This window comes from Gambusia affinis, linkage group LG10, assembly GCF_019740435.1.
Source record: "Gambusia affinis linkage group LG10, SWU_Gaff_1.0, whole genome shotgun sequence".
NCBI lineage: Eukaryota > Metazoa > Chordata > Actinopteri > Cyprinodontiformes > Poeciliidae > Gambusia > Gambusia affinis.
In genome coordinates, this window is record NC_057877.1 from 948,495 (window position 1) to 969,475 (window position 20,981).

General features: G+C 42.0%; 1 protein-coding gene and 1 long non-coding RNA gene across 5 annotated transcripts in view; one reads left to right on the forward strand and one right to left on the reverse strand.

Moving 5' to 3' along the window:
- Positions 1-20,981, forward strand: part of LOC122838347 (calcium homeostasis endoplasmic reticulum protein) — a 47,366-nt gene that overhangs the window by 2,820 nt on the left and 23,565 nt on the right. For all 4 annotated transcript variants that reach the window (XM_044128923.1, XM_044128924.1, XM_044128925.1 and 1 more), the window contains exons 3-9: positions 12,997-13,166; positions 15,862-15,999; positions 16,081-16,232; positions 16,430-16,541; positions 17,455-17,544; positions 17,831-18,023; positions 19,246-19,415. In XM_044128923.1, coding sequence (XP_043984858.1) covers positions 12,997-13,166; positions 15,862-15,999; positions 16,081-16,232; positions 16,430-16,541; positions 17,455-17,544; positions 17,831-18,023; positions 19,246-19,415 — 1,025 coding nt within the window. The remainder of the gene's footprint in view (positions 1-12,996; positions 13,167-15,861; positions 16,000-16,080; positions 16,233-16,429; positions 16,542-17,454; positions 17,545-17,830; positions 18,024-19,245; positions 19,416-20,981) is intronic.
- LOC122838349 lies at positions 11,611-12,608 on the reverse strand. Its single transcript, XR_006371882.1, has 3 exons — positions 12,356-12,608; positions 12,104-12,274; positions 11,611-12,029 (listed from the first exon to the last, which is right to left on the reverse strand). It is a non-coding gene; the product is annotated as an uncharacterized LOC122838349 (long non-coding RNA).

A 20,981-nucleotide genomic window follows, 5' to 3' on the forward strand; every position in this document is an offset into this window, starting at 1 on the left:
ATCAGCATACATCTACACTGGAATTCCTCACCATGTGATTGACAAACTGGCCCATGAATATGACAAATTTGTGCGATAGAAAAAAAAATAGACACCTGTATAAGTTTTCAAATATGTAATTTTTTAAAATAACAAAACTCTTTACAGTTAAAGTATGGTTTTAACCACTCTAAACCTAAAAAACCCCCACGTGTGGATGGTCCGTGTATTTTCAGGCAGTTCGTTTTTTTTCATTTGAAATGAAAAATGAAAAAACACAAAATAGACTCTTTTTTTTTTTTTTTTTTTTTGTTAAACCAAAATCGGATAATGGCTCAGCTCGGCTCATTATCCGATTTCCCATTTAGTGCACAAAACAGAAATAGAAAAAACTGAAAACGAGCTCTCAGTTTCAATTTTCATGATTTAATTTTTGACAAGAGGTCTGATCCGGAGGTTCTCTCTGTCCGGTTTACACATGGGGACCGTATCAGACGTAGACATTATACAGCAGGGGTCTCAAACTCCCCGAGGGCTGCAGTCCTGCAGTTTTTAGATGTGCCACAGGTACAAAACACTGGAATGAAATGGCTTAATTACCTCCACCTTGTGTAGACCAGTTCTCCAGAGCCTTAATTATTCTATTCAGGTGTGGTGCAGCAGAGGCACATCTAAAAGTTGCAGGACTGCGGCCCTCGAGGACTGGAGTTTGAGACCCCTGTTTTACAGGCTGCAGGCAGACAAGCTTCACGCTGTAGTATTTTCTGCCAACCACAAGTCAGTTTAAGTAATGCTCCTGTGAGAAACAAGTAACACCAGGCATCTGGTCATCAAAAAATTTTTAGCTTGAGTTTTTATTTTGAAAAGCCAGAGCGCGGGGGCATAATTTCCCACACCGGCTTGCAGCCATACCTCCCTCGTCTCTGGACCAGCAAGATGGCCTTTATTGCACTGTGCCACCAGCAGCGGGAAATAAAGGTCAGTACAGTATCAATTAGACGCAAAAAGTTGTTTAAAGATGTTTTTAGGCTAGAAAGTAGACCTCATAGCTTCATCTATGGACTGAGTTCATCCAAAATTAGGCTTCTTAGAAATTTACTCTGGAGTTTTTGTAGCAGCGTAGCTTCACATTAGTGAAGCTATGCGTTTTCCCTGCTAACCGTGGCCAGATCTCGGCAAGTCACCCTGTAGTTTTCCGCTGCTTGCTATCTGTTCATAGTGTCTCAAAGTGTGATTTGAAGAGTTTAATGTGTTTGTAGGCTAGATGTGCCGTTTGATTTGTGTACCAAAATATAATATTCTTTAGAGAGTTTGATACATCTGAAGATATTATCTTCTAAACTTTGCCACTGTGTTTTCTTCCAATTCCAGTTACTAATATCTCCTTTGTAAATTCATATATATATATATATATTTTTTTTTTGTGTGAAATGTATTCTTGCCTTCAATTGGCTTTTTACATGTAGTATGAACTTTTTTAAAATGATTTTTTATTGTTTCAGACAGGCCTGTCTTCAGGAGAGGCCTCAGCTCCAGGTTTGGATGCAGCTTCCCAGAATCTCCCTGTGATTCTCTTCCTCCTCTTGACATCGTCTTCTTCACTGTCTCCATCCATCCATCCATCCATCCATCCATCCATCCATCCATCCATCCATCAATCCATCTTCTTCTGCTTATCCGGGGTCGGGTCGCGGGGGTAGCAGCTTCAGAAGGGAGGCCCAGACTTCCCTCTCCCCAGCCACTTCTTCCAGCTTTACTTGGGGAATCCCAAGGCGTTCCCAGGCCAGCCGAGAGACATAGTCCCTCCAGCGTGTCCTGGGTCTTCCCCAGGGCCTCTTTCCGGTGGGACGTGCCCGGAACACCTCACCAGGGAGGCATCCAGGAGGCATCCTGACCAGATGCCTCAGCCACCTCAACTGACTCCTCTCGACGTGAAGCAGCAGCGGATCAGTCCCTCCCGGATGACTGAGCTTCTTACCCTATCTCTAAGGGAGAGCCCAGACACCCTATGGAGAAAACCCATTTTGGCCGCTTGTATTCGCGATCTCATTCTTTCGGTCATGACTAGGCCTGTCACGATAGCAAATTTTGCTTAACGATTAATTGTCTCAAAAACTATTGCAATAGACGATAGTATTGTTTGAAGACCTTTGTACACTGATTTAATGGAAATGACATAATAACGCATGCGATTTCCTGCCAAAGATAGATACACTTTATTTTCAAAGGAACACTTAACACTGGAACTGATAAAATAAACAAAACAACCAAAAACAAAAATAAATTGGATTCTGAGTCTCCATTAACAAAAATGTACTTGAATAAAAACACCAAAGTGTAAATAAATACTGCATTCAACCAAAAGAGTGCAGATTATGAAGTCTGTATATCATATTGCCCTTCAGTAGTCATTAGATTTAAATAGAGAAGATGGGCACATGACTACCTGATGCAATAGTTCACACTGCATGTTAGTTCACACCTACATTTTCCCATTAGGACAGTCTTAGAACGTTGATGTTCTAAGATTGTCTCTTGCGATTATCCTGTAGTGTGTGGTGCTTTACGTTAGATCGTTGTAGACCCTCCGATCTAAATCGGGTTTTCCCCGACTGGGAGCTTAACGCAGCCTGTTGAAAGTGACAGGTAGCTAATCAGAAAGCAGAGATTCTCCTCCATGCTTTCTGAGGGGCAATTACAGAGGGGAATCCCAAACAGCTGACACTGCGTAACCCGAAGTCCAGTGGACATTGGAGATGATATGTGGAAACAACATTAATGTTTATAAAACATTTCGTGCAAAGAATACAGAAATGACGAGGGGGGGAGTTGGAGCAAAATTGCTACGCAGTTGATGAACCTGGTAACTTTTCAGCTGTTCTTTGTTAACGTGACATAAATAGATTATAATGATTTTCATTCAGTCAGGACGTTGCGCTGAAACTAGAGCCACATGCGTTGCAGGTAGATTGTAATAAAGCATTGATTAATGCCTGGTTTTAAAATGAGTTAACTGGACTTGTAGCCATTATTCTGTGTACATTGTTGGACACCACACGGCAAGATCGAACCCGATCGAACCATTATACCTAGGATTTCTGTCAGCTAATGTTTCAGGTTTTGAAAATGGGCCGACAATAGGCTAACAGCTCTAAGATCGTGTAGTGTGGGCTGGGCATTAAAATGAGGAAGGGAGGGTCAGTGGAGAACAGCGGAGTTGAGCCTTTTTTCCATTCAGTATCATCAACAGAAAGAGAAAAAGGCCGGAAGACAGGATGAAGGCAATAATTAGAACGACATCTATAGTTTTAATTTATTGTACAATTAATTGATTTATTGTTTATTGCGACAGGCCTAGACATGACCCAAAGCTCATTACCATAGATGAGGGTGGGAACGTAGATCGACCGGTAAATCGAGAGCTTCGCTTTTTGGCTCAGCTCTCTCTTCACCACGACGGACCGGTACAGCGCCCGCTTGATGGCAGACGCTGCGCCAATCCGCCAGTCGCTCTCCCGCTCCCTTCTTCCCTCATTCGTGAACAAGATCCCGAGATACTTGAACTCCTCCACTTGGGGCAGGACATAGGGTTAGACCTGAAGAAGGCACTCTACCCTTTACTGGCTCAAGACCATGGCCTTGGATTTGGAGACACTGATCGCCATCCCAGCCGCTTCACACTCCACTGCGAACCACTCCAGCGAGAGCTGCAGATCACGTCCTGATGAAGCCAATAGGACCACATCATTCGCAAAAAGCAGAGATGCGATCCTAAGGCCACCAAGACGGATCCCCTCAACACCTGGGCTGCGCCTAGAAATTCTGTCCATAAAAGTAATGAACAGAATCATTGACAAAGGGCAGCCCTGGCGGAGTCCAAATCTCACCGGAATTGAGCCCGACTTACTGCCGGCAATGCGGACCAGACTCTGACACCGGTCATACAGGGACCTGACAGCCCGTATCAAAGGGCCCGGTACCCCGTACTCGCGGAGAACCCCCAACAGGGCTCCCCAAGGGAGACGGTCGAACACCTTCTCCAAGTCCACAAAACACATTTAGACCGGTTGGGAGAACTCCCATGCACCCTCCAGGACCCTGCTGAGGGTGTAGAGCTGGTCCAGTGTTCCACGACCAGGACGAAAATCACACTGCTCTTCCTGAATCCGAGGTTCGACTATCTGACGGACCCCCCTCTCCAGGACCCCTGAATAGACCTTGCCACGGAGGCTTAAGAGTGTGACCCCCCTGTAATTGGAGCACACCCTCTGGTCCCCCTTTTTGAACAGGGGGACCACCACCCCAGTCTGCCAATCCACGGGATCTGCCCCCGATGTCCATGCGATATTGAAGAGCCACGTCAGCAAACACAACTCTACAACATCCAGAGCGTTAAGGAACTCTGGGCGGATCTCATCCACCCCCGGGCTCTGCCACCAAGGAGCTTTTTAACCACCTCGGCGACCTCGTCCCCAGAGATTGGAGAGTCCAACCCAGAGTCAGACTCAGCTTCCTCAATGGAAGGCATGTTGGTGGGATTGAGTAGGTCTTCGAACTATTCTGCCCACCTGCCCACAATGTCCGGAGTCGAGGTCAGCAGCACACCATCCCCACTATAGACTGTGTTGGTGCTGTACTGCTTCTCCCTCCTGAGACGTCGGATGGTGAACCAGAATCGCCTCGAAGCTGTATGGAAGTCTTTCTCCATGGCCTCTCCAAACTCCTCCCACGCCCGAGTTTCTCCTCATCTTTTATACACATAAATCATCGGAATACTTTTTTATGATTCCTTGAACATGGGCTGAATATCTTCTTGTTTGTTGTTCTAATAAATATGTTATATAGACGTATTTTATTCCTGTTTATTTTATAAGATATGAGTTTGATGATAAGAGAAAATAAGGTTGGTAAGTGTCTTCTAAGTGTTGTAAATAAATCATCCAGTTATAAACCACCAACTGGCTGGATACAGGTTGATTTTAATATGAAATAATTCTTTTGTTTGTTGCTTGTCCAGAGCAGAGGAATAATGGAGAGAATCAACTAAAAAGTTGTTCATTATCTTTAATCAGTTGAGACCAATAATTTATAAGCAAATCTCATGAAGGGAACAAAGGTCTTCATATTTTGTTGGACAGCAATATCTCACTAATAAAAGTGAAAAAGTAAGATGAGGTGAGAAACCACAGAAGAGGATTAGAGCCCCTTAATATTTAGCTAACACCAGCATTATTATTTCTTTAGAATAAAATCTGAATTCTGACTTTTTTCTGTGGTCCTAATATTCTTCCTAGATATTTATTTATTTAAGTTTTTATAATTTCATAACATTTGTACATTATTTCAAACATTTCCTACTTGCTAAATATTGGAAATTGCTACATTTTTATTGTATCTTTTGAATAATCATGCTTTTCTCCATGTGTTCATCATGTAACATTTTATAATCGGTAAATGTTTGGCAAAAGCTAGTGGTGGCAGAGGACCGCACTGGGTTCAACTCGGGGAATGTTATCTGTCTTGACGTGAGTTTCAAACCAATTTCAGGTCACTTTGTTCAATCATTGATCGGTTTATTCCGTTTCAGATTTTCTTAGACAAGTTGAGACAAGAACTGAGACACAGACTGATGAGGTCAATCATGGCAAGAGTTAAGATAATTTGATAAGGCAACATAACACGGTCAACCGAAATCATGATGTCCCTGCGCTCCCAACTTCCTGATACACACGAAGCCAGTGCGCCAGTAATAGTGCCATTCATACCTGGTGATAGTCACACCCACCACCCAAGTGTCAAAGCGCGTGCTCAGCTGTCACGTACAGTGAAAGGTGTACTCACCATTATTGGCACCCCTTCATGTTTTGCATAGCTGAGTGAATCTTCAGAAATAAATGGAAATGTTCAAAACTAATATCAGCAGGACCTTTCAATTTGAGGTCCTAAGTAATTTAACAAAGACAATTGCCATTTCAACTTAAATATATATATATATATATATATATATATATATATATATATATATTTTCCCCACCAGGGGGTCCTTTTTGTGGGCTCTAGTGTCCCTTATACCACAGGAAAGGGGGAAGGAGAAGGGGGAAGACATGCGGCAAATGTCGTCGGGTCCGGGAATCAAACCCACGACGACCGCGTCGAAGACTGAAGGCCTCCAAACGTGGGGCGCGCTACCCTCTACGCCACCGGAGCACGCTCCCAACATAAATATTTTAATTCCAAAGGACAAGACAGAAAATCAGCATGTGGACTAATATCCTTAATATTTGGTTGCACAGTCGTTGGCAGCAATGACGGCCTCCAAACGTTTCTTGTATTCATCTATAAGCTTCTTGCACTTCTCGGGTGGCATTTTCTCCCACACTTCTTTTGTAGTATGCTCATGCTTTGTACATTTGCGGGGTTCCTTTTTCCAATGTCAGATTTCTGCTCCACCCAAATATTTCCAATTGGATTGAGATGAGGACTCATTGCTGACCATTTTAAAACAGTCAATTTTTTCCCTTTCAACCATGCAAAACCTGCATGCTTTTTGATGTGTGCTTTGTGTTGCACACTTAATGATTAAGCAGTGTGTTTTTCGCAGGTTCTCTTATTCTCTGAACACTGTTAACACAGACAAGAGCAACAGTGAGCACCTCTAACCAGCCATTACTGCACTAAATTGCCGTTGGCTCGCTGAGTCTTTAAATATTTACAATATAGGTCAAAAATGCAAATTCAAAACTTACACACAAATATTTAGTTACTTTACGCTAGCTCACTTCCGCTATAGAGACAATTTATATAAATAGTAGCGCTAATTGATATTTACCTGTTAACACAGACAAGAGCGACAGTGAGCGCCTCCGCTGACCAGCTGTTACTCCACTCAATTGCCCTCGCTGAGTCAGGAGTGCTCACTGTGCTCCATGTGCCAACTGGTGGCGAACTGTTGTAACTGCATCTCGGTTCAAGTGTAGGAGAAATGCAGCTTGAGTATAGTCAATAGAAGTCTTTAAATAAAAAAAGGGAGGGGGGTGTAACAATTCTAATGTCCATTCTGTCATATTTGGGTCGTTATCTTGCTGGAGGACCCAGGATCTTCACCTCAAATCACGTTTTCTTACACTGGGCAAGACATTTCGCTCTAGAATTGCTTGATAATCTTCTGATTTCATGATGCCTGTGATATGGTCAAGGCCTTCAGTGCCAGATGCCGCAAAGCAGCCCCTCAGTCTTTATGGATCCTCCACCATGCTTGGCTGTTGGTATGGTGGTATTTTTTCTTTAAAGGCTTCATTGCGCCATCTGTAAACATACTGTTTGTGTGAATTACCAAAAAGCTCCACTTTTGTTTCATCTGTCCATAAAACGTTGTCCAGAAGGCTTAAGTTTTGTCCAGGTTCTCTTTTGCGATGATCAAGTGTTCTTTTTTTATGTCTTTTCTTCAGCAATGGGTAGGCCTTTCACGATAAACAATAAATTAATTAATCACACAATAAATGAAAGTTGTCAACCTCATTTTAATTTATTGGCTTTATCGTTTCTTTCTGCATTTTTCTCTTTCCATTGATGACAACTGGATGATAAAGGGCTCAGCTCCAGTGCTTACCACTGACCCTCCCTTCCTCAGTTCCTTAGTGTAATGCCCAGCTTACACTACATGATCTTAGAGTTGTTAGCCGATTGTTGGCCCATTTTCAAAACCTGAGAGACCACTCTCTAGCCGACAAAAATCGTAGGTATTATGGTTCGATTATGTTCGATCAGGTTGTCCGGCCACATGGCAAGAGCAACACACCACACATGAACCGATTTCTCTCACCGGCATTGAGATTTCAGACAGAAAATCCCGTAAAAGTCACTATATCACACGTGAATTTAGAGTAAACAAACACGGTTTACGACATAAAAGCAATAGCGATAGTTTGTGAGCTTATTTTAAGCGATAAAAGATACAACAAAAAGAAAAGGCGTTGGATAAAAGAGTGGAGGATGGGGTTTTATTTACTGCACTAGGATATGGAGGCGGGTTATTTTGTTTTTTCATCGTTACCATTTGTGTGTTTTGATTGTTTTCTCTTTTGTCGTTTCTTTAAGCTACATTAGGTAATTAGTATTTACCATTTTAACGTTTAAAATTACATTGAGAACAATGGGCACAAAATAATGGCTAGAAGTCCAGTTAACTAACTTTAAAACTAGGCATTAATCAATATTTTACTAGAATCTACCAGCAATGTATGTGGCTAGTGTCAGCGTAAAGTCCTGACTGAATAACCTTATGATTATTACCTATTTATGTCACGTTAACGATGAACAGCTGAAAAGTTACTAGGGGTATCAACAAAACGGAAGAATTTTGTTGTATTTGTAGTGTACATTTACATTGAAAACAGTTTCCAGAGTGCAATCTTTCTGAAATGTACCGGTGTTATGCCGAGAAACGCATCCCATCGCAGGAGCGCGCATCACTCTAAACTCTTGCATATTAATGAGAAAACGGACTGAAATATGACCGAAGACAAAACTTGTAAAGATACTCGTAAAATAATCACGTTTCTTACCCATGTAAGCCCTAAAACAGTGGGTTTTATATCGCAGATTAATTGAAATAAATACGGTTTTTACTGCTTTATTGAGACATATGATTTGAACGTTTTTCAGTCAGTGTCAGATGAAAATGTTCTCCGCATATGGTTTGAAATTCTACTACTTTCTTTTAACATCATAATAGCTTAAAGTATTACAAAACAGAAGCCTGTTGTGTACAATATTTTATATCATCCTTAACGGTCTAGTCTATTAATGTAGGGAGATGCATTTTAATTTCTGAGCCTGCCAATATTTGTATCCCGTGTCTATTGTCCTGTTGATATAAAACTTATAGTGGAACAAGTATCGTTACTTAGAAACGGTGAAATCTCTCTTAACTCTTTATTTCTCCATGTTAGCAGGGGGATGCATTTTACGGCCAAGCCTATTGGCCTGCCGATATCTGCATGCCCTATCTATTTTCCTCAAATGTTATCCTATTGATATGAAACTCATACCAGCAGATAAGGGAACACGTGATTATTTAGAAAAAGTTATTTCACTCTTAACAGGGGAATGCATTTTTTGGCAATATGGATGTTATTCCTGCCGATATTTGCATGCCCTACCCATTTTCCCCAAATATTATCCTATTGATGTGAAACTCATAGCAGTAGCTAAGAGGATGTGTAATTATGTAGAAAAGGTGAAATCCCTCTTAACTCTTTATTTCCGGTCTCCAACGTCATAGTTTTGCTCCGCGGGAGACAGTCTGCGGGAAAAGAAAGCACATGGATGAGTTTTCTGGTCTGAATTGGAAAATTGAGACAATACAGCTCCTACTCCAATGTCTGATGCATCCACCTCCACTATGAACTGCTTACTGGGGTCAGGTTGAATGAGCACAGGTGCACTGGAAAACAGGGACTTTAGCTTGAGGAATGCTGAATTCGCTTCTGGGGTCCAAGAAAAAGGTGTCTTAGTGGAGGTTAGAGCAGTGAGTGGTTGGGCCGTCTGACTATAGTTGCGGATGAATCGCCTGTAGAAATTAGCAAAACCCAGAAATCTCTGGAGTTGTTTGCGGGATTCTGGGACGGGCCAGTCCAAGACTGCTCTTATCTTTTCTTCAGTGGGTCGCACCTGTCCACCCTCGAGAATAAAACCCAGAAAGGTCACAGACGACTGGTGGAACTCACATTTTTCCGCCTTTACAAAGAGTTTATTTTCCAAAAGCCTTTGGAGAACTAAACGGACATGTTGTTTATGTTCCGACAGATTCTTGGAAAAGATCAGGATGTCATCTAAATAAACAAAAACAAAAACATTCAAAAAGTCTCTCAAAACGTCATTGACTAACGCTTGAAAAAAGGCTGGAGCATTAGACAACCCAAATGGCATCACCAAATATTCAAAGTGACCAATTGGGGTCTTGAAGGCGGTCTTCCATTCGTCAGCCTTTGACGAATACGCAAGAGGTGATAGGCGTTTCTGAGATCGAGTTTGGAAAAAACTGTGGCACCCACGACTGGCTCAAAAGCTGAAGAAAGAAGTGGTAATGGATATTTGTTCTTAACTGTGATTTGGTTCAAACCTCTATAATCTATGCTGGGTCTCAAAGATCCATCCTTCTTACCAACAAAGAAGAATCCGCTCCCAGTGGAGAAGAGGATGGCGAATGATTCCAGCTGCACGGACTCATTGATGTATTTCTCCAGGGTCTCTCTCTCACGGCGTGAAATGTTATAGAGTCGGCTGCTGGGTAAGGGGAGCTCCTGGGAGTAAATCAATAGCACAGTCATATGACGATGTGGTGGTAAAGAGAGCCTTGGACTTACTGAAAACTGGTGCTAGGTCATGATATTCGGTGGGGACTGAAGATAGGTCAGGAAGGTCTGCCTCCTGAGGAGTCGCCGGAGGAACCTGGGGAACTGCAGAACGAAGACAGGTGGAGTGACAAACAAGAGACCAAGATTCAATGTGCCTTTTAGACCAGTTAATATGTGGGTTGTGTAGTTGGAGCCAGGAAAATCCTAATACAATTGGTGGGTTAGCGACCGGAAAAACAAAAAAGGAGGCAGTTTCAACATGATTACCCGAAATGATTAACTGTACTGGTTTGGTCTTGTGTGATTTGAGGAAGAGCTCTGCCATTTAAAGCTGAAACTCGAGGGGAGTGGATAGCGGAACAGTTTCAATGGCCATCTGCTGGACGAAATGGGAATCAATGAGATTTTGTTCACATCCGGAATCAACCATAGCAGAAAGAGTAATGGACTGGTCTTTATTAAACAGGACTGCAGGGAGTAGGAGACGAGGATTCTTTTGGTCTTGTTGATGGTCCGCCAGTCTCCTCGCATCTACTGGCGGACCCGGGTTTTTGACCGAACCTCGCAGTTTGAAATATAATGACCAGAGCCTCCACAATACAAGCACAGGTTTGATTGCATTCTTCTTTGTCTCTCTTCAGGTGTTAGACGTGTGTGCCCTACTTGCATGGGTTCAGGTTCTGGTAAGTTAGAGGACGGTAAGGGGGTAGAGGGTGTCTGGACGGACTGAAAAAATCTTACCGACGGACTCTTCTTACTTCGTTCTTTATTGCGGGTACGGATCCGATTATCAAGGCGGATGGTTAAGTTGATTAAAGCATCCAATGTGTCAGGCTCCTCGAGGGTAGCGAGTTCGTCCTTTAGTTGTTCGCTCAACGCATGAAAATAGGCGCTTTTGAGCGCTGACTGATTCCAATCAGAGGCAGCGGCTTTAATTCTGAAGTCTATAGCGAACTCGGAAACTGTTCGTCCCTGTTTGAGGGACCATAATTCGCGAGAGGAAGAGGTCTTGTCAAGAGCCGGGGAAAATACTAATTTGAATTCCTTTAAAAATTCGTCAAAAGTACAACCATAATCTAGTGAAGATGAAAATCTTGATTCTGCCCAGCTTAGGGCTTGACCGGACAACTGCGATATAATGAATGAAATCTTAGCATTATCATGAGGGAAACTCTGCGGCGAGTAATTGAATAAAATAGAGCATTGTAGCACAAAGCCCTGGCATTTGCTCCGGTCACCAGAAAACCTTTCCGGGTTGAGTGGTCGTAGTCCGGAAAACATGGGCTGGACCATATCCACGGAACTGGAAGGAGGTGGAGATGCCGCTTGCGAGGCTGCTGAAAGCACCGGTGCAGGATCTGGAGCAGGAACGGAGGCCTGTGGAGCAGAGTTTCGCATAAAGTCTATTAACTCTTCGAGGCGGCGGTTTGTTTCTAACTGACAGCTGGATAATTCCTGTAAAATTGCTTCATGATTTTGGATTAGTGAATGTTGTTCCTGTAGGGTTCTCCGGAGTGATTCTGCTGGGTCTGTCTGTTGGCCAGAGTGTTCTGTCATGTTGGGCTCTATTCTTCTCACCCACATGCAGAAACACAAGACGGAGTACCCGAAATCAGTAAAAGAAGTTTATTGAAAAACAACGGAGAAATCTGGGTCGGGGGACCAAAGGTGAAAACGGCCGGGTCTGGTTCACTGGAGTGGATGAGAGGGATGATGAGTTCAGGGGCGGTTGGAATTTGAGATTGAGAGTGAAGGAACGTTCTTACTGGATTAGGTGATGATCTGCGCCTGGGAGGTTTCGGTGGTACCGGGGTGGAGGAAAGTGATGGAGGGCGACCAGCGGGTATTTTCCGTGGCGTCACGAGGGCAATGATATTGTGGAGGCAGCCGGAGGTTCAGGGTTCAACGGATAGTCCTCAGAGTTCTTTACGGGTCACCTGGGGAGGAGACGCACAAGAAATTACTCGGAGAGTTCACTAGGAGGAAAACACAGGGAAACGCACGATGACCTGGTGTACCATATCAGGCTAACACTCTGGCAAAGAAGTGTTGGCTGCTCCCTCCTCTTAAACTCCACCAGATAAGCTGATCGCTTACAGGTGCGCAGGTAATACTGCTGCCGGTGGTCACGCCCTCCAGTCTCCACCTCATGGCGACCTCTGGTGGAGGAAAAAAAAAAAGAAAACAGCAAAACACCCCGGATCCCAACACAAATGTGATTATGTAGAAAAAGTTATTTCACTCTTAACTCTTTTTCTCCATGTTAGCAGGTGATGCATAGGACAATAGACATGGGATACAAATATTGGCAGGCTCAGTAATTAAAATGTAGCTCCCTACAATAATAAACTAGACAGTTAAGAATGATATAAAATGCTGTACACAACGGGCTTCTGTTTTGTAATGCTTTAAGCTATTATGGTGTCAAAAGAAAAATCAAGAAATTTCAAACCATATGCGGAGAACATTTTCATCCGACACCGACTAAAAATTGTTCGACTCATTTGTCTTTTTTCATTTTTCATTTCAATCACAAAAACTGTCTGAAAATACACGGACCGTGGATTGTTGCAGATGTAGCATTTCGGTAGTGTTTCAAAGAGTTTATTGTTTTCTGGAGCGTTATTAATAATAGGTGAATATTGTTTTCTTTTTGTAGATCTTTTCAATCCTGGAAACAAAGATGTGGTTGACATTCCCCCTCCATCAATGCAGCTGGTTCCTCCACCTCCAATTGCTCTGTCAGCTGCACCCTCGATAGATGAGCTCATTCAGCAGAGTCAGTGGAACCTCCAGCAACAAGAGCAGCACCTGCACACTCTCAGACAGGTAATATAATAGAGGAAACAATAATTGAAGCCGTAGAGGAAGACTGTCTACATTACCATTCCCAAAGGCAAAAGGTTACCGAAGATCAGTGGGAGCAGAAATGTTAATATGGAGCTACTATGTACTCTGACTACACTTAAAGCTCACTTTATTAATACCTGTTCATTTTTATATGAAACATTTTTAGACTTTTATTTATGCCGAAGATGATTTGTTGTTTAAACCATGCATTAAGCTGAAGTAAAAAAAGTGGAATTGAAGTCATTTTGAATGCGGCACAGTTTTTGGTTTCTGACCTCAGATTGTTCTGAGCATTTCAGAAACTATTGATCTACTGGGTTTGTTACACAGCCACCATTAGGGTTGGCAAAGAATGGTTCCTTTTGATTCAGCCAACATTTTGAAGCTGAAACTACAATTCTCACAACTCAACAAAACTGACAAATGTTGGATTTAGGAGGGTGTGAGCCCCTGGGCTTGAGCCTAGGTGGGCCCTACTTAATCATGGTTGCATAGTTGCACATTAACATACACACACACATACACACACACACACATATATTTCCTTCCCTTTAGGTGGTTGGAGCTTGGATGTGACTCACTTATGGAATGGATTCTATACACCAACCTCATCTACCTTCAACGTCACAAAATCAGCCACTGTCGCAGGATCAGTACTGTCCAGTTATTCATGGTCATCGTTGTGACTAATGAAGAAGACCGCGCTTTAACCACTCTGACTCCGCAGGCACCAGATCAGACACAGCTGGCGGACCGTGGAGCCGCTGTTAGCAAGACTAATGTTTTGAGAAGCGTAGAGGGACAATGGTTCTGTTCCATATCCACTATGAGGTTTAAAAAATCTCTGTTAGATCAAATATTTTCTTTATCACGCTCTTTTTTTATCTTTCGTTCCTGCGCTCCTCTCTCATACTCTCTGTTGTATGTCATTGTGAGGAATCACTCCCTGATGCTCCGGCCAAAGCGTAAGACACGTCAAACTTGGACTAATAATAATCAAGCATTCATGCTGGACGTTTGCCAGAACAAATCAGACAGCTTTTCAACAACACCGCCAAAATCCTCTTAGCCAGTGATAAAATTAACCTTCTGACCTTATTCATTCACAAAAATACAAAGCGTCTGTCACGGCCCCCAAAGTGCTAGGGCCCTGGGCTGCATGCTAAAATCCGGGCTTGGATGCATTTATTAACCCAATAGTACATACATAACATCCACCTTCTTCCACTTATCTGAGGTCGGGTCGCGGGGATAGCAACCTAAGTTGGGAGGCCGAGGCGTCCCTCTCCCCAGCCACTTGTTCCAGCTCTTCCGGGGGAATCCCAAGATGATCCTAGGCCAGCCAAGAAACATAGTCCCTCCAGCGTGTCCTGGGTTTTCCCCTGGGCCTCCTCCTGGTGGGACATGCCTGGAACACCTTACCATGTAGGCGTCTAGGAGGCATCCTGACCAGATGCCCAAGCCACCTCAACTGGCTCCTCTTGACATGAAGGAGCAGCGGCTCGACTCTGAGTCCCTTCCAGATGACCCTCACTCTATCTTTAAGGGAGAGCTGAGACACTCTGCAGAGGAAACTCATTTTGGCCACTTTTATCCGTGATCTCATTCTTTCGGTTATGACCCAAACCTCACGACCATAGATGAGGGTAGGAACGTAGATCGACAGGTAAATCGAGAGCTTCACTTTTTGACTCGGCTCTCTCTTCACCACGACAGACTTGTACAGCGCCAATCCTCCTGTTGATCTCCCGCTCCCTTCTTCCCTCATTCATGAACAAGATCCTAGGATACTTAGGGTACATTCACACCAGCCCTGTTTAGACCGCTTTAATCAGACTCTTAATTTGTTTGTCTAGAAAGTCTGATTTGTTTGGGGAGTGTGAATGCAAATTTGAATTCCAAACGGACTGAAAAATGAACCACCTGAAAACCTAGGTCTTGGTCCGGCTAAAGTGAACTTCCAATGGGGTTGGAAAGTAGTCTGAATGCAAGTGGATCAAAGACCGTTCCAAAAGCAAAAAGCTAACAGTACAGGGCATTCTGGTCAATATATTACTTTCTGCTCTGCGGAGAAAGATGTTGTCTGTGGTCTCGGCAAAGGGTCTAGAAAAACTTACATGTGTTATATAGATTAGACAGATCTGATTTATTGTCTTTGTATAGTAAATTGTACAAAATAGTAGTTGTATTAGCATTTATAAATGCTGTTCTTAGGGCATTTATAAACAGTCAGAACAGATAAAACTGGTGTGATCCAAAAAATTGCTTGATGTGTGATAGGATCCAGATTCTTTGTTCAACTTGAATATTAAACTGGATAAATACTAAATGCAACTCAATAGCCTATGTCAATATTATTTTTAAAATAATTGAAAAATAGGATACAACAGATTTTTTGATGTCTTGGCTCAAAATGACAGTACAAGAGTCTAGTGTGACCACTGGTCTGAAGAGATAAAAAGAAAAAAGTCATCAGTTTATTGAGTTTGTTGGAAAATCAATACAAATCCAGAATAAAGGTCTCTTTGCAGCATAAATTTGATCTATGAAGTTTACTTAAAAGTAATATTAAAATCCCAACTTGTTCATGTAAACTCAATCTTGAGAAAGATATTGTTACGCCTCAATACAATTCAGTTGAATTGTATAACATACTGTTTTGTTTTTCATGTAGGAGCAAGTGACAGCTGCCATCACCCTGGCAATGGAGCAGCAGATCCAGAAGCTTCTGGTAGAAACTCAGTTGGACATCACAGAGTTCGACAACTTGCTGCAGCCCATCATCGACACCTGCACTAAAGATGCCATTTCTGTAAACACGATGTGCTCAGAAACTATTCAGATATCTAAAACAAAGTTTTCTATCTGACGATTAAAGTGGTCTTCCTCTCAGGCTGGTAAAAATTGGATGTTCAACAATGCCAAGGGGCCACAGCATTGTGAACTGATGGCATCACATCTTCGTAATCGCATCACTGTTGACAGCGCACATTTTGAACTCCGCCTACACCTCATCTATTTAACCAATGACGTTCTTCATCACTGGTATATAAATAACATTGTTATTATTATGCAAGTAAGAAATTTGTTATGAATTGGTATATTCGGATATCATTTATAATAAGTTAATTGAATTTAAAAAGAAGCATTATTGTTGAATTAGAAAAATATTTTTTGTATATTGCAGCATATTAATATGTTGTTTTTTTTTTGTTTGTTTGTTTGTTTGTTTTTTATCCCAGCCAGCGGAAGCAGCAAAAGGATTTGTTGGCAGCGTTGCAGAAGGTTGTTGTTCCCATCTACTGCACTAGTTTTCTAGCAGTAGAGGAAGAGAAGCAGCAGAAGATTACCCGGGTAAGTCCATCTACTCTTACTAATCGCTAGTCACATTTCATGGTATCAGGAATGTGAAATGAAACTCAAATGTTCAGTTTTGTGCATTACTTTATGCAATAGGTTACAAAAAATTTAAATGTCTTGAAAGCAGGTATTTTTGCACTGCAGGACCTGCCCTGGCCCAGTCCTGTTATATTCTGGTCCTGGTTGTGTTTGCATTGGTCTGGTGGAACACTCATTCCTCATTGTCCTCTCCTGCTCTTTCTGTACTGTATTAAAAAAATAATCAGTTTAATCTCTGAGCTTCTTTTCCTCCTGACCAGAAAACCCTCCATCACAGAGTCTTGCTAACTTCTGATCATAAAATGGAGAAATGTTCCCTGATTTCAAAACTTTGGCTAGAGTGGTGCTTGTATTTCCAGTTTCCAGTGGAGCACAGAGTTCAGATTCAGCCCCAGATCAACATTAAAATTTTAAAACATTTGATTAAGCACAAGCTGGTGCTTATAATTTAAGGACAACCATTTCATTGTTTATATGTAGTTACTGGGGCCATAGTTGTTGGTTTTTGTCGCTGCAAAAAAAAGTTTAATATATCAATCTGCTTGGTGTATGATGGCACGATGTAGCTTGTCTTTTCAGCTGTTCAATAGGTGAAAATAGAATATGGTGGGATTTTTATGCTGTCAAAATGATGGACATCAAGAAAGTCTAGTGCAAATTCTGGACAAGAGTTCTGAAAAGTGTTTTATCTCTGTAGCAGCTGACTTCAAACCTATCTGCTGGATCAAATGGAGGGCTAAACCCAGGGCCTGGGCCTGCTTTGCAAAAAGGCCCAAAGTTAATTAATGTATTTATTCTTTTTTTTTATGGAGAAGCTGCTTTTCATTGTCTTTTTGATTACAACCCATGGTTCCTTGTATCTCTGCAGTTGCTGCAACTTTGGGAGAAGAACGGGTATTTTGATGAAGAGACCATCCAGCAGCTGCAAAACCCAGCACTTGGCATTGGACAGTACCAAGTCAGTGTAAAAGTCATTCAGTCTCACAGTATCTATGGAGCATTTCTTCAATGATTCATTTTAAAGAGATAATCATCAGTCTTTCATTTTACTGGCCTGACTAATAATGCACTCTGTGTTTTTTTACATTGGTTGAGCTGTGTTAGTTTATATTTTGATAATCTTGTTAAAATAATATTAAAATATTCTTGCTGTGCATACTTGTGAATAATTCTGAGAAGTAAAGCCTTGTCAGTTAGGAGTAATCAGTCTGGAACTCTTTATGATTTTGCTCTTGACTTTTCAGGCTTCCCTGATAACAGAGTATGCTGCTGTCGTGCAGCCCATCCAGCTGGCCTTTCAGCAGCAGATTCAGGCTTTAAAGAATCAACATGAGAAGTTTGTTACTAGTTTGAAGCAGCAGCAACAAGCTTGCCCTGCAGGACCACCAGCTCCCCCTGCTGAAGCTGAAAAAGCCCCGGCTATAACAACCCAACCCGGTAAGAAAATCAGTCCAACAATCAGTCTGCTGCTATGGTCACTTGGGCCTTCAACATACTTTTGGTTTTATTTAAATTACTTACTACACATGGATATCAGTAATAATAAGGTTAGCAAATCTGAGCTCGGCTTACTAAAAAGGTTATTCAAAGCATAACCCCACCACAAACAAATTTTGAAAAATTCCAGCAAAGTGGGCAAGTTAAGTAACACTGAAGAGTCGAGTGTGAGGATGAGCAAAAAGGATCAGAGGGGCTGTGGTCAAGGTGAAACAAGCTCTGTTGCTTACTTCTAAACTTTGTCGTTACATTTAGTGACTTTATCAAAAAACTAATGAGACAAAGCCAACTACTTTTTCTGTCTTGTTGGAGACTGCTGTGGTGATAACACTTTTCAGCTCAGCTGCTGTGTCCTGAGCTGCTCTTCCTGCTTCCTAAGCACTGGAGTCAGCCTGACAGTCAACAGTCCTACAGTATACTGTCACCAGAAGTCAGAGCAGAGCAGACCAATTCCACTCTGTGTCCATATTGCAAATAAATGACACATTTGTAAAGCAGTGTAACACTACCAATCAGCGCTCGCCATGGCAAGGCTTGCTATTCCAACTTCCGACTAACTATCAGGCGGGGCATGTGTCTGAGTGCAACGGTTTTACACCCGAACGTGGGGCTGGGTAAGTAAAGCTGATATGTTTTAAACCAGTAGGAGAATCCAACTGTCTAAGCACTGTTTGACCAGAGGAGGCCAGAACAAAGTCATTTTTGACTAAATAATGCTCAATTAATACATTTACCCAAAAATGTCAAAATTCACGCAGAAACATAGAATTAGAACCCTAAATAACCTATTTAGACAGTTTATCAGTATAGAAGTTGATTTTGGGGTGAGTTACTCTTTAATCACTGTTAATTAAATTTAACAAGTGAGGCAATTACTATTCCCCAGATTGCCAGGTGCAGTGGACCATTTCTCCCTTATTGGAAAAATCAGGGTAAAACAAAACTGCTTTTTGTATTTAATCAGGTTATCTTTGTCCAATACAGAAAAAATGTCATAATCTGAAACATTTGAGTGACAGAAAAGCAAAAACAAAAGCATTTTTAAGAATTTTGAATAAAGAATAAAAAACATAACTGACACTCTCCCAGTGTTAACCCAAATGAAAGTATCTAGGTGGCCATAACATGGCTGTCTCCTATAGCTCTAATTTCATCTGTTTAGGAGCAGGAGATGTGAAGCCTCCTGTGATTGGCCCTCCTCCAGGGGACTTTGATGGAGCTCCAACCAGATCACAAGACCCCAAAAACTCCAGTGGGCCATCTGATATGCCACCCAACAAGCCTGCGTGGTTTGAGCCTCAGCATGTTGGACCCTGGAACCCCAACCAGCCGGTAAACGTCCATGCGTCTCTGTATTTGTGATAAGTGACAACCTTCTTCATGGTTTCAGATGTTTTTAGATAATCTCCATATATGTGCGCGTTAGGAATGTGCAATATATCCGGTATATGGTAGAAAGGATAGAGGCCATGAAAGAGATCAATCAAATCAATCAAACTTTATTTGTATAGCACATTTCAGCAGCAAGGCATTTCAAAGTGCTTTACATCAAATCAAACACAAAAATACAATGCAACATAGAATCAACAATAAAAACACAACATAGTCAGATTCCGTCAATAAATTTGCAATTGATTACGTTTCAAATACAACTCTAAACAAGTGGGTTTTTAGTTGAGATTTAAAGGAAGTCAGTGTTTCAGCTGTTTTACAGTTTTCTGGAAGTTTGTTCCAGATTTTTGGTGCATAGATGCTAAATGCCGCTTCTCCTCGTTTGGTTCTGGTTCTGGGGATGCAGAGCAGACCAGAACCAGAAGACCTGAGAGGTCTGGAAGGTTGATACAACAGCAGCAGATCTTTAATGTATTGTGGTGCTAAACCATTCAGTGATTTATAAACTAACAACAGTATTTTAAAGTCTATTCTTTGAGCTACAGGGAGCCAGTGGAGAGACTTTAAAACTGGTGTTATGTGCTCTATCTTCCTGGTTTTAGTGAGAACACGAGCAGCAGCATTCTGGATCAGCTGCAGCTGTTTGATTGATTTGTTGGACAGACCTGTGAAGACGCCGTTACAATAATCAATACGACTGAAGATAAACGCATGAATGAGTTTCTCTAGATCTGGCTGAGACATTAGTCCTTTAATCCTGGAAATGTTCTTCAGGTGATAGAAGGCCGTCTTTGTGACTGTCTTTACGTGGCTCTGAATGTTCAGGTCAGAGTCCATCACTACTCCCAGGTTTCTGGCTGATCGCTGGTTTTTAGTTGTAATAACTGAAGCTGTGCACTGACTCTAGATCTATAACTCTAGATCGTTCCTCTTTAGGTCCAAAAATAATAACTTCAGTTTTGTTTTTGTTCAGCTGGAGGAAATTTTGGCACATCCACACATTTATCTGTTCTAAGCATCTGTTCAGTGATTGGATGGGTTCTTAGTCTCCTGGTGACATCGTAATGTAGAGCTGTGTATCATCTGCATAGTTATGGTAGCTAATATTATTTCCTGTTATAACCTGAGCTAGTGGGAGCATATAGATATTGAATAAGAGGGGTCCTAGGATTGAACCTTGGGGTACCCCACATGTGACCTTTGACCTCTTTGATGAGAAGTTTCCAATTGAAACAAAGAAATCCCTGTTCTTTATGTAAGATTCAAACCAGTTAAGCACTGGACCGGAGAGTCCGACCCAACTCTCCAGTCGATTCAGTAATATGTCATGGTCAACAGTGTCAAAAGCTGCACTGAGGTCCAACAGAACCAGCACTGTGGTTCTCCCACAGTCCGTATTTATATGGATGTCATTGAACACTTTTACGAGGGCAGTTTCTGTGCTGTGGTGAGACCGGAAACCAGATTGGAAGGAGTCAAAGCGGTTGGTTATCGTTAGGAAGCTAT